This window comes from Argopecten irradians, unplaced genomic scaffold (genome assembly GCF_041381155.1).
Source record: "Argopecten irradians isolate NY unplaced genomic scaffold, Ai_NY scaffold_0807, whole genome shotgun sequence".
NCBI classification, from domain to species: domain Eukaryota; kingdom Metazoa; phylum Mollusca; class Bivalvia; order Pectinida; family Pectinidae; genus Argopecten; species Argopecten irradians.
Window position 1 is genome coordinate 1 of NW_027188274.1, and position 14,732 is coordinate 14,732.

Consider the following 14,732-nt stretch of genomic DNA (forward strand, 5'->3'; position numbering starts at 1 on the left):
ATTCGACTGGATGTCATGACAAAATGGCGGCCTCCGCTTGACTTTTGCAACATATTTTGATGTTCAAATTCTGTAGAATGTGGGTTGTTGTTTCATTTCATATGATATTCTATGAAACTTGTCTAAAAAATTCTAATTTTCGCTCATCAAGGCTCACACAAATGCTCATCAAGTCCTGAACAATTAATCACTTTTTAGACTCGTATCATAAAATCTTGTATAAAATGAACACTCATTAAAGATCCTAGGTATACCATTGTTGATGTCGGTATTTCAGGAGGCAAATTATCACAGCGATGTGATGCTGGTAGGAATTGGCACCAACACTATGGCCAAATACCGTTTACCTACCGACTGTGAGCAGTCCAAGGTTCAACAATGCTGCTGTGAACTTCAACACCAGTACTGTGCATGTACCTACTAATGTATATGATAAAAGTAAGTATCTACAATATCTCCATAGTCTTTTGGCATAGTGTCACATCTATTTAGTTTGACAAATTGCAATTTTAACATAACTGTCCAAGAGCAGGAATTGGAGAAAAAAATTTGAGAAATATATATACAAGTTCCTAATATATACCCTCGTCATACAATGGGGAATTGGTATACATTTTTTATACAAAGTCATACCCATGTCCAGTCCATTCTGTCCCTAAGGGTCCTTGTTAGGTCATCTGACCCGAAGGGTCAGGATGACCTATTGTCATCATGCACCGTCTGTCGTCGTGCGCCGTGCGTAAACTTTACATTCAAACGACTTCTTCTAAATAACCAAAAGGCCCATGGTACTGATATTTGGCCTGTAGCATGCTGGGACAAAGGGCTACCAAGTTTGTTCAAAATGAAAATGACCATGACCTTCATTCAAGGTCACAGGGGTCAAAAAGGCTAAAATCTTTAAACGACTTCTTCTCAAGACCAGAAGGCCCAGGGTACTGATATTTGGCCTGTAGCATGCTGTGTTGAAGGGCTACCAAGTTTGTTCAAATAAATGACCTTGACCTTCATTCAAGGTCACAGGGATCAAATAGGTTAAAAATCCTTTAAACAACTTCTTGTGAATAACTCAGAAGCCTAGAGACCTGATATTGGGCCCGTAACATGCTTGGATGAAGGGCTACCAAGTTTGTTCAAATGAATGACCTTGATCTTCATTCAAGGTCATAGGGGTCAAATAGGCTAAAATCTTTAAATGACTTCTTCTCAAGAACAGAAAGGCCCAGGATATTCATAAAAGGCCTGCAGCATGCTGGGATGAAGTGCTACCAAGTTTGTTAAAATAAATGACCTTGACCTTCATTCAAGGTCACAGGGTCAAATAGCCTAAAAATCCTTTAAACAACTTCTTGTGAATAACTAAGAGGCCTAGAGACCTGATATTGGGCCTTGACAATGCTGGGATGAAGTGCTATCAAGTTTGTTCAAATGAATAACATTGATCTTCATTCAAGGTCACGGGTCAAAAAGGCTGAAATCTTGAAACGACTTCTTCTCAAGAACCAAAAGGCCCAGGATACTCATTATTGGGCATGTAGCATGCTGGGATGAAGGGCTACCAAGTTTGTTCAAATGAATGACCTTTAATTACCTTCATTTGAGGTCACAGAGGTCAAATAGGCTGAAATCTTTAAACGACTTCTTCTCAAGAACCAAAAGGCCCAGGATACTCATATTGGGCTTGCAGCATGCTTGGATGAAGGGCTACCAAGTGTGATAAAATGAATGACCTTGACCTTCATTCAAGGTCACAGGGGTCAAATTGGCTATAAAATATTTAAACGTAAAATATTTAAACGACTTCTTTAGAATAAGTAGGAGGTCTAGAGACCTGATATTGGGCCTTTGCAATGCTGGGATGAAGGGCTATCAAGTTTGTTCAAATGAATGACCTTGATCTTGATTGAAGGTCACAGGAGTCAAAAAAGCTTAAATCTTTAAAACAACTTCTTCTCAAGAACCAAAAGGCCCAGGATACTCTATTGGGCCTGCAGCACGCTGCTGGGATGAAGGGCTACCAAGTTTGTTCAAATGAATGACCTTGACGTTCATTCAAGGTCACAGGGGTAAAAAAGGTTAAAATCTTTAAACGACTTCTTGAGAATAAACTAGGAGGCCTAGAGACCTGATATTGGGCCTGTGACATGCTGGGATGAACTACATTGTGTTGTGCTAATAATCAGGTCATATTTTTTGTTGTTGAAAAATATACATGCAGACTGTTTAATTTAATTTCAGATGCCTTGATACAAAATGGAGTGAAATGGTCAGAAGCACTGAATGAGAGGATGCTGCAGAATGATAAAGAGATTAAAGGACTGACCTGGCAGTACTTTTGTAGTTCGGATGGCTTCTTCAGAGTATTTCCAGGTAAGTATCTGGTTAATTAGATATTATATACAGCTTTATGGTATTATATGGTAACCAATGCAGGAAGATGTTGTAGGACTGAGGTAGTACTTTATTCTATTTGTTTCCTGAATGTACCCACTTCAAAAAATCCAATACTTTAGAACACTGCTGACACCAGATATGTGGTGAGACTACAGACTAAAATTGACACTTAATAGATACCACATGAACAAAAACATTAGCACGCGTGAGCTAAACTGTCTGGACTGTATGTCTGAATACCTGTTTTATAAATGTCGGAGAAATTAATTCAGGGATGAAAATATCAAGAGACCGCTAATTGGACAGTGTGGAGGCCATATTACAATAACATTATGGATAATGTCGTAAGTCTGCATCCGCCTCCAAAGGCTTCCTATTACTCGTTTTTAATTCTGCGAATTATGATGATCTTCCCTTAATAACGTTGTGTGGCTAAGACAATATGTACAGTTCAGTAACACCTGAGGCTGGTGATTCACATGGTCTTGTTATCCTGCAGGCTAAAAACTGGTAGGCAAACTACCTAATATTTGATGTTAACACCTGCTTCCACAACTTAGTTACTATTCTGATTGATTCTCTGTTCAGCGAGTCTGCCCAACTTCATCAATTATTGTCTACAAGCTTATATACATCCTGGGATCCCGACAAAGGATATTACCATCTTTTTAAAGTATTACTAGCTCCATGACACCCGATACCAGACTTACTTTTGATATTTTATAGATGTTTTCTGTTAGTAATACAGCAGTGTAGTGGGATTGGACTTGGTCGATCATCGGTGACCTGAAGTAGCTCAGCGGTATAGCAAATTCGGCTAGTGTTCAAAGGTCCTGGGTTCAAATCTGTTACAGTAGTCCCACTCTATACGACCACTCTTATATACGACCACTCCACTGACAGTAAACTACCCCCTCTCAAGGACCTCCACAACCCGACCAACAAACGCTTAATTTTGGCCGAAAGTCCTAAGATCCACCCTAATGTTTATCTGGCCAATGACCGTCTGGAAGAATTGACCAAAGTGGTGGTTGGTCACATCATGGAGAGACTAATGTATTACAAATTGTACTGCAAGTTCTGATTGGGTTATGGTGTGAGATACACTAGGAATACGTTCACAAAGGATGCTATTAAAGTTAAATTTGATATTTTTTTTGACAAAGATGGTTAGATGGCATAGTGGTTACACACGACCTGTGACCAAGACAATTTGGAGTTGATTCCCCAGTCATATGTGAATAGGATCAAAAATCTAATTTGGTGGACTCTTTTTCCAGGTTATCTAGCTTCCTATCACATTAAAACATATATTGACAAAGTTCCAGCTTCTATTTGGACCAAAAGAAGTCATACAAAGTTCATTTACTTATTTGATAATAGTTGTTTATTTATTGGCTATGTATGTGTAACAGGGTGAGAGTAAGTGTGTCACCAGACAGACTTGAACCCACGACCAGTACTTATTGGTTCTCTTCCTCCCTCTAGTGCAAACTAAAAGGTGACTGTATTGGTGGTATCACTGTGTACTGTATTACGATGAACACCTGCTATGTATGTATTTCAACAGGTATCAGGTGGCCACAAGACAACAAGGAAGGCAACATAGATATGTTTGACTGCAGAGTGAGAAACTGGTAAGACAAATGCAAAGAGTGAAAAAAAAGTTAGGTCTTTAAGCCAAAAACTTTATGCACCTGTATGTGTGCAATGACCTCATCAAATTGTAATCAATTTTTACTTTTTTTTCACTTTCTGAATTACAAAATGGCCTATGGTCATCATGTTGGTACTGTAAGTTAAGGCAAGGCAGGACAATATTAAATAGAAAACCATACATCTTTGAAAGTCACTGTTAAAAGTAATCAAAGTATTAAAGGACATTCTTAAAATCATTTTGATGAAAGAAACTTAGAGTTTAAGATTGTTCAAACTAATGACCTTGACCTACCAGATTGTTCAAATGAAAGCTCTTGACCTACCATATTGTTCAAATTAATTATCTTGACCTAACATATTGTTCAAATTAACAACCTTGACATATCAGATTGTTCATATTAATGACCTTGACATACCAGATTGTTCCTATTAATGACCTTGACATACCAGATTGTTCATATTCATGACCTTGACTTACCATATTGTTCATATTGATGACCTTGACCTACCAGATTGTTCATATTAACGACCTTGACATACCAAATTGTTCATATTAATGACCTTGACATACCAGATTGTTCATATTGATGACCTTGACCAACCAGATTGTTCATATTGATGACCTTGACATACCAGATTGTTCATATTGATGACCTTGACATACCAAATTGTTCATATTAATGACCTTGACTTACCAGATTGTTCATATTGATGACCTTGACCTACCAGATTGTTCATATTAACGACCTTGACATACCAAATTGTTCATATTAATGACCTTGACATACCAGATTGTTCATATTGATGACCTTGACCAACCAGATTGTTTATGTTATCAACCTTGACATACCAGATTGTTCATATTGATGACCTTGACATACCAGATTGTTCATATTGATGACCTTGACATACCAGATTGTTCATATTAATGACCTTGACATACCAAATTGTTCATATTGATGACCTTGACATACCAGATTGTTCATATTCATGACCTTACATACCAGATTGTTCATATTCATGACAATGACATACCAGATTGTTCATATTGATGACCTTGACATACCAGATTGTTCTTATTAATGACCTTGACCCACCAGATTGTTTATGTTATCAACCTTGACATACCAGATTGTTCATATTGATGACCTTGACATACCAGATTGTTCATATTGATGACCTTGACCTACCAGATTGTTCATATTAACGACCTTGACATACCAAATTGTTCATATTAATGACCTTGACATACCAGATTGTTCATATTGATGACCTTGACCAACCAGATTGTTCATATTGATGACCTTGACATACCAGATTGTTCATATTGATGACCTTGACATACCAAATTGTTCATATTAATGACCTTGACTTACCAGATTGTTCATATTGATGACCTTGACCTACCAGATTGTTCATATTAACGACCTTGACATACCAAATTGTTCATATTAATGACCTTGACATACCAGATTGTTCATATTGATGACCTTGACCAACCAGATTGTTTATGTTATCAACCTTGACATACCAGATTGTTCATATTGATGACCTTGACATACCAGATTGTTCATATTGATGACCTTGACATACCAGATTGTTCATATTAATGACCTTGACATACCAAATTGTTCATATTGATGACCTTGACATACCAGATTGTTCATATTCATGACCTTGACATACCAGATTGTTCATATTCATGACAATGACATACCAGATTGTTCATATTGATGACCTTGACATACCAGATTGTTCTTATTAATGACCTTGACCCACCAGATTGTTTATGTTATCAACCTTGACATACCAGATTGTTCATATTGATGACCTTGACATACCAGATTGTTCATATTAATGACCTTGACATACCAGATTGTTCATATTCATGACCTTGACATACCAGATTGTTCATATTCATGACCTTGACATACCAGATTGTTCAAATTAATTATCTTGACCTACCGCTAAGGTCATTTTGTGGCACTAAGAGTTCATTTGACTCTTACTCTCTTGCCTTTTCTTCATTTCTGAGTTTAATATAAACATCAAATAAACATGATTATAATCAATATTTTCAGAACCCTGGAGAACCTATTAAATGAACTTTACATTACAGGTACATTGAATCGTCGTCCTCGCCTAAAAACGTGGTGATTTTGGTGGATACTAGTGGCAGTATGAAGGGACTAAGGATGGAGATTACTCGTAGTACTATAGAAAGGATTCTAGAAACCTTCAGCAGTAAAGACTATTTCAACATTATAGCAGTAAGTTTTTATTTTAATATCAGATTGAATCATTGGAATTACATAGCTCTCTTTGGCCGACAAAGTAAAGGGCCATACAAAATTGACTTTGACTTTTGTTTTATAAGCTTCAAAAAAAGTGATAAAAACTACTTTGTCAAGGTCATCAATGACTTCATAATCAGAAGTCATAAAATTTTGTATATTAATAAACTGATACCCTATAAAGTTTTTATTAGGTCACCTTAGACAAAGTCTCAAGTGACCTATTCTAATCGCTTTTTATTCGTCGTCGTATGTCGTGTGTTGTCTGTCGTGTGAATGTAAACAATTTATATTTTTGACTTCTTCTCCAAAACTGATGAAGCAAATTCAATGAAATTTTGCACTAACCTATTCAGGCATAAGGTCAATCAAAATTGTGAATTATATGGTCCCCACCCCCAGGGCTGTTGGAGGGGCCAAAAGGGTTGAAATGGCTAAAATTTCAAAAACCTCTTCTCCACTCGCAGATGTAGTAGAATCAAATACTCTTCATGGATTGAAAGGTCTCAAGGCCCTCTATCAAAATTGTGAATTTCATGGCCCTGGGGTCTCAGATTTTCCCCTGGGGAGGGGGTCAAATTTACTATAGTTTATATAGGGAAAACATATTATGAGAATTATTTGCTCAATTTTCATAGGAAATGAGTCAAACATGATTAGAATTAATATTCTGAGATAGCGTTTTAACATCATATCCATATGGGTTCCAGTTGTCCCTCAGGGGTCAGAGGGGTGGGGTCAAAAAAGGTCGGAATGGCTTAATTTTCAAAAATTTGTTTTAAATTCACAGATTTAATAGAACCAAATACTCTTCATAGATTGAAGGGTCTTATGGCCCTCTCCTGAATTCGTGAATTTCTGGGGTCTCGGATTTTCCCCTTGGGAGGGGGTCAAATTTACAGTAGTTTATACAGGAAAAACAAATTTATGAGCAATGCTTGCTAAATTTTCATATCTGAACTCAGGTGACCGTAAGGCCCATGGGCCTCTTGTTGGAAAAGATGTTAATGTCTATATGACAGTGATTGTATAACTCTGCTGTAAATAACTTGTGTGTTTTTTCTCCTCAGTTTAACAAGAATCTGACGTATTTAGACCCCTGTTTTAATGGGACGATGATGCAGGCTAATAAAGAGAATCGAGAGAGACTAGCAGGATACATACAGGACCTAAAGACCTCAAACATCGCCAGGTTTGACAAAGCCCTAACAGAAGCCTTTAATCTCTTTGACAGGGTGAGCAGGTTTTTTTTATTATTAAATTAAAGCTAATTTAATGTAGGAATCCTTATTTTTATTGACTATAATTGATGAATATTCATCAAGATAACATTTAAAAGAGCATCATGTCACACAATGCCAAGATCGGCTTTAACTTAATTAAAGCAAAGATTTCAATATATTCGCTATCACTCTTTCCAAAATGGTTCAGCTCCGGAGTAATTATAAATCAATAACAAAGAAAATAAATTGACTAATTTTGTCATTATTAAAACTAATTTGATCTGTGATGATTGAATATAGATGAATCTGTGCATCATAAAAGTAAACCCCTGCAAGTAAGTTCTGTTAACGAAACCATGAAATATGTACGCCACAGATTTGAAGTACTATACAGTAACTTGTTTGGGTATTATTAATAAGGACACATTTTTTGCTGAAAACTATTTATTACAGTTTCGTAATCTTACTTAAGTTGTAATATCATTGTAGGAGGAGGCGGCCTGGGGCTCCCCACTGTGTAACAAAGCTATCATGCTCATCACAGACGGAGCACCTGAGGGCTACGAAAAAATATTCGAGGAGAGGAATTGGAAAATAGGGAACAGAAAACCTGTGAGTTTAGGAAAGTAAATCAATGATTTTGACAATGTAAATGTAAAATATAACAGATTATAATGACTTTTGATAATGGAAATGTGAAATTTATCAGACAAATTGTAAGTAAGAATTGAAATCAATGACAATGCATTACAAGAAGTGCATGCATTGTAATGTAGTGCGGAAGATATCAAGAAATCACAAGAGAAATAAACAGTGGGGAAAAAATTATGTTAATTATGAGGTATTCATCTTATTTCATCTTAACTGAGTTATCCTGTTTTGATTGTCTTTAAAGGTACGAATGTTCACTTTTCTGATCGGTCGAGAAGTATCGGACAATAGAAACGCCAAATGGATGGCTTGTGCAAATAAAGGTAATCCACATATTCCAATTTTCTCAAGACATCAGTAGGAAGGACTACAAATTCAATTTTTGTTCCCAGTCCACGAAATTTGGATGCATGGAGGCATATCTTTTACCCATGTCTGTCTTGTTGCATTACATGTCTATATTTCAGCTAGTTTTGTTGCCTCTCAAATTTCATATAGAGGTTTGGGGATGGGGGCTATAAGCCTTTGCAGCTTTTGTTTTCCACATAGACACATACAGGTTTTAGATCATCATTCTCTCTTTTTATAGTACAGAGTTATCTACCTTTTCATATATAATTAGCTCAGTTTATGTAATTTACTGTACAAAAACAAGACGTTATGCTCAAAATATATGCGTGATATGAATATGTAAAGTTGTATCAGTTGTATATAGTTTCTGGGAACTTGGTTTTCCTTTCACTTAATTCTCATATGCTTCAATCTTGGGCAATAAAGTTGATTTAATGCAATTAAACTTCTTTAACAAATTTCACAACAGCTGTAGGTAGAAACGAAGATAATTATTATGTATATATTTCATCTACATACAGGTTACTATTCTCATATTTCAACATTGGCTGATGTCTCAGAAAATGTACAGGTAGGTCAAATTAGAAAACACAGATAATTTGTTAAAGTAGAAAAAACCGCTTTTCAGTTTTACAGGCCCTGATATCTCACAACAAAAAGTACTGAATTAAGTATAAACTCAAATTTTATTCATCATGTACCTTAAGTAAAGGAAAAAAAATACAGCAGTTGTAATTCTTTTGATATTTTCTGTGGAAATAATTGTCTTAGAAATTATCCATTTGAAATTTTATTGTACACAGCTACGTACCTTAAGACTGAATACAATGCCATTGTCTTATCTACCTTTGTTCTATCTACAGCATTACCTGAAGGTGTTGAGTCGTCCGATGGTGATACAAAGGAAAGGAAACGCCATCTGGACACCGGTGTACGCCGATTATTCCACGGAGGTCTCCCCCGACTTATCTGATGTATGTCATTACACATACCATAAACAACTTATTTTCATATGCGAATAAATTTATCAAATTCCACAGGCAATCAGAATTAGCAAAAATTAATTGCTGTGGAATAAATTTGACTACAAGTACAATTGAGCTTTTAAATGTAAATTATGAAATTAAATCACCATAAAATGTAAGATATTAAACAGGTTATCTCTGGGTCTCAGTTTTAATAGAAAGGATCTAAAATTATGGGAGGCTAAATTATATATTATGTGTAGAAATTGATCACATTTGATTTCTCGAAATAGTTTTATTACACATTTCTGTCTTTCTTTATGTATGGCATGGGTATTATATATGAAAAGGAAAACAGGTAGAATTTAATTAATGTAAAATTTAATTTCCTGTATAATACGACCTAGCCTGACCCGACTGTCTGACCTAACTTTGAGTTTTTGTTTACAGGGTCTGAAGTTTTTGACCTCCTATGCCCTACCTGTGTTTGATCTGAAAGATGAATCCGTAAGTATTTAATGTGGTGTATAGTTTGTCTTCAAACTTGATAAATCAAATAATTTGGAACAAATTACCAATATTGGTAATAGAGTTATTATTTCATCTAATTTTGTTCCATTAAATAAATATGATTCAAGGTCACAGGGTTCAGATATGCTAAAATATTTAAACAATTTCCTATCAACAAGAAATAGACTAGGAGATCTCCTGAAGGGCTGCCAACTTTGCTCAAATGAATGGACTTAATTTGTTCAAGCAAGGTCATCTTCATCATTCATAGTGCTCAGCATTAAGGGAGTGGGATGACTTGTTAGCCCGTTTTTAGTATATTGTGATTGGGTGGGGTGTGCTGTTCTGTGTCTTCAGCAGCATGTTTCAGTGAGATAGCACTGTAAAAAGGGCATTACATGATAAGGCATAACACGGACATTCACACACCGCAACACATTACACACATGGGTGGTCGTCCTTAATTGACTCTGGACATTAAACTTGTGCCCATTTTGACTCAGTTTGATTCAGTTTTAGTTAGACTTGATAACATATTTTCTAGTGTTGGAAATCAGTTAAGATTTCATCATCGATGATCGGATAAAAAATTTTAGTGTAAACTGATTGATTTTCGATTATTAATCGGTTACTCTTTTGTTACGTAATTTCTTAGAAATGTTAGTTATTTTTAACAATGGCATGAATTTTGTTGATTTCAGTTATCAAAATTTCATATTTGGACATGCCCTAACAGGTTTTTTAGGTGTTTTTTTTTTAAGCTTTTCATGCTTTCATTTGCTTAAGATGTTACCTAATAAAATGGCTGCCATGAAGGCATTTTGTTTTCATACTGGCTTTATTCTGTATAGTTTGAGAATCCTAATTTATTATCAGATTGACTCAAGTCAATGTAACAATCTTTATTGATGAACCTTTTAGGCATATAATTATACATATATATTTCTCTCATATCAGTCCGTGTTTGATAGAGTTTGCCCATGTAAGATAGCTATGTAAGATAAATCTTTCTCTCATATCAGGCTATGTTATAAAGAGTTTGCCAATGTAAGATAGCTATGTAAGATAAATCTATCTTACATGGCATTTCACGCGCGCGGATTAATTTGTGTTACATGGAGACAACTGTTGAAATATGCCATCTAGGCCTACCTGTTGCACAGGGGCACGTAAATGCTGTTAAATATATATAATATTTTGATCATGTGTGCATCGTATCCTATTAGAATATGACGTACATGTATATCTACTAGGCGTAATCATTAATGAATATGTTGCGTGCCCCTGTGTCACGTCATCCGGTTAGGCCTAAGTCCAAAAATGACCGACTATCATGTCCCGTACTGTAGCATGCATGTTTCTGTTAACTTACTGACAACACACACAATCGCTAAATGATTATAGAACTCTGAATGATAGACACAAATTGATGATTTCAAACATGCTGTCGAACATGAAAACCACATATTATAGTTAACGTACGATAACCTACCATCTGAGCGAGAACAGTCCTCCGCTTCGCTTCTAAACAAGAATCACGTTTAAATACGTACAATCCTGTATCACAACAAAGGTCGGACACTCGTATCGAAATCATGTTCGCTGGATCCCATATGAACAACTGTGAAAAATGTTGATACAACAAAACAAGCTCCAAAATCAAAACATCGTCTGATCATGGTGATCGAGAGCGACTCGGAGTAGCCTTGACCGCCAATATCAGAATGGAATTCCGACGAAAGTCGTGACGTCACGTATGACGCAGTGCTTTGACTGAAGTGACAAAACAGTGAAAATTACCGCTACGTTTCTTCAAAATGACAACAAATTTGTAGTTAGAACTGAAATACATGTGCCACACAAAATCAATCTTTTCTCTTTGATTGTTTTTTGTTTTGTACATTGGCGCTATATATTTCGCGGATGTACGCAAACGTGTACCATGTGATCGGGTACAGGAAAAAAGTCGGTCAGGCCGCGAAATATTTTTAAGAGAATTATACATTCACCCAGATAAGATACAACAAAAGGATCTTATTTTGTCCGCAAACTTTCAGTTTGCCAAAAACGGGTATGCTTTTCAAGGACATCTTATTGTTTTAGCATAAAATTATGTAATAAAAAATCGGAAAAAATGAAGTAAAATGAGGGACCGGCAGGAAATTTGGTAATGATATGAGAGAAAAAGACTCTTTCATATGTACACATGGAGGATAGGGGATATTTTCCCACCCTCGGGGTCAGAAAATGTGGTAAAACCCTCGGCAAGCCTCGGGTTTTACCACATTTTCTGACCCCTCGGGTGGAATACCCCTATCCTCCATGTGTACATATGAAAGAGTCTTATAATCTTCTTCAGTATAGCGCCAATGATACAAAAAAAAACATATCAAAGAGAAAAGATTGATTTGTGTGGCACATGTATTTCAGTTCAAACTCCGAATTTATCGAACGTCTTTTGAAGAATGTCATGAGCAGATGATTGAAATATGACAGCACTGTTTTGTTCGCATACTTCAGTCAAAGCACGGACATATAGATAACTATGACGTCACAGACTTTCGTCAGGAATTCTCAATTCTTCTTTGAGCTTCTATCTCAGTCTTTCTCTCCCAGTCGCACCTCGTATTGGATCACATATCAGACGATGTTATGATTTCTTTTCTAGCCCTCATGTTGTAGGGTAGCAACATGTAGTTACAGCGGTTCATATTGTGGAATCCATTAGCTTACAGTATTATGAAACCGTTACTTTCATGTGTAAAAACGACCAAAATTTACGTTCATGTGTTCGGAGTAGGGATTGTGACATATCCACCAATTTAAACCAGTGTATTCAAACTTGAATTAGTAAAGCGAAGTCGTGAGGTCAAGTTTGTATCGTTTCATTGACGTTTCTGTAGGAGACTTTGTTTATCCGCTTTCAACGAATTAACTTGATGAATGTGTGGTGTTCAATCTTCATATCTGCGGGCGATGTGTTGAAATCATCAATTTGTGTCTATCATAAACAGACTTCTATAAATCACTTAGCGGATTACACCATGGCTTGGTGTTGTCAGTGAATGTTTGAACATGGAAAAGCATGCTACTAGTACAGGTGATTAGCAATGATAAGTCAGTGGTACTATCATAGGGTTTTGGTGATACTTTAGGACTGCTTAAATCGGCCCCCCTCCCCCCCCCTTGACCCCCCCCGCCCGCCTGACTACAGGGTAACACTTGATCGGAGACGCAACATATTTCATATTCAGCTGATTACCCGTACCCTAGTAGGAATTTATACTTTATGTGTACAAAAAAATAAATTAATTAGTATACAGATAACCGCCCCCCATGACAATCACCCATTTATTCGTTCTAAATTGCTATGAGCGAGATGGAGGGGGGGTTACTTCGGATGTCAAACAGTGAAATCAAAAACTTTAAATTTTTATTAACAGAAATCTTTCGATAATAAGCAATACTCTAGAGCCTTGATGGAATATTGTCTAAATCAGTTGTCTCTAACATGTAACACAAGTATTAATGACCGCAAATTTAGCAGTATATGTTAAAGTAAATGCCCCCGATTGTTAAGCTTAAATGGATTGGTAAGTTCAATTCTTCACTCTTTATCATTCAAAAGTACTGACTAGCAAGAGGATACGGATAGCTAGCATTGGCTAAACTTCATTTTATGATAATTCCTGATAAAGTGACTATCTGTTCATCAATAAAGATTGTTTACAATTTGACTTAAAAGGAGTCAATCTGATAATAAATTAGGATTCTCAAACTATACAGAATAAAGCCAGTATGAAAACAAAATGCCTTCATGGCAGCCATTTTATTAGGTAACATCTTAAGCAAATGAAAGCATGAAAAGCTTAAAAAAAAAAACACCTAAAAAACCTGTTAGGGCATGTCCAAATATGAAATTTTGATAACTGAAATCAACAAAATTCATGCCATTGTTTAAAAATAACTAACATTTCTAAGAAATTACGTAAACAAAAGAGTAACCAATTAATAATCGAAAATCAATCAGTTTTACACTAAAATTTTTTATCCGATCATCGATGATGAAATCTTTAACTGATTTCCAACACTAGAAAATATGTTATCATAGTCTAACTAAAACTGAATCAAACTGAGTCAAAATGGGCACAAGTTTAATGTCCAGAGTCAATTAAGGACGACCACGCCATGTGTGTAATGTGTTGCGGTGTGTGAATGTCCGTGTTATGCCTTATCATGTAATGCCCCTTTTTACAGTGCTATCTCACTGAAACATGCTGCTGAAGACACAGAACAGCACACCCCACCCAATCACACAATATACTAAAAACGGGCTAACAAGTCATCCCACTCCCTTAAGAGCTGAGCCCAAATAAGTAGAATTTGTATTTTATCCTTAGTTTTGATAAATGAGATGACCTAGCCTTGAACAAATTAAGTCCATTTTCATTTGAGCATAAGATGGCAGCCCTTCCTGGAGATCTCCTAGTCGTATTTTCTTGTTGATAAGAATTTGTTTATATATATTTTAGCATATCTGAACCCTTTGACCTTGAATCATATTTATATAATTGGAACCAATAATTAGATGAACACTAATTATCTCTAGTTACCATAATATTGTAAATTTGTTTCGCACAATTAATTGATTTTATCAAGTTTGCATGACAAACTATTACACCACA

General features: G+C 35.9%; 1 protein-coding gene across 1 annotated transcript; it reads left to right on the forward strand.

Moving 5' to 3' along the window:
- Nucleotides 1-311: 311 nt before the first annotated feature.
- On the forward strand, nucleotides 312-10,063 carry LOC138313646 (voltage-dependent calcium channel subunit alpha-2/delta-3-like; the record flags this gene model as incomplete). The annotated part of the gene is made up of 10 exons (XM_069253996.1): nucleotides 312-438; nucleotides 2,239-2,370; nucleotides 3,965-4,031; nucleotides 6,173-6,323; nucleotides 7,418-7,582; nucleotides 8,060-8,182; nucleotides 8,466-8,544; nucleotides 9,094-9,143; nucleotides 9,436-9,546; nucleotides 9,988-10,063. Coding segments are annotated over 10 exons (1,074 nt in total), but the record flags the coding sequence as incomplete, so codon positions are not given.
- Between the last annotated feature and the right edge of the window lie 4,669 nt (nucleotides 10,064-14,732).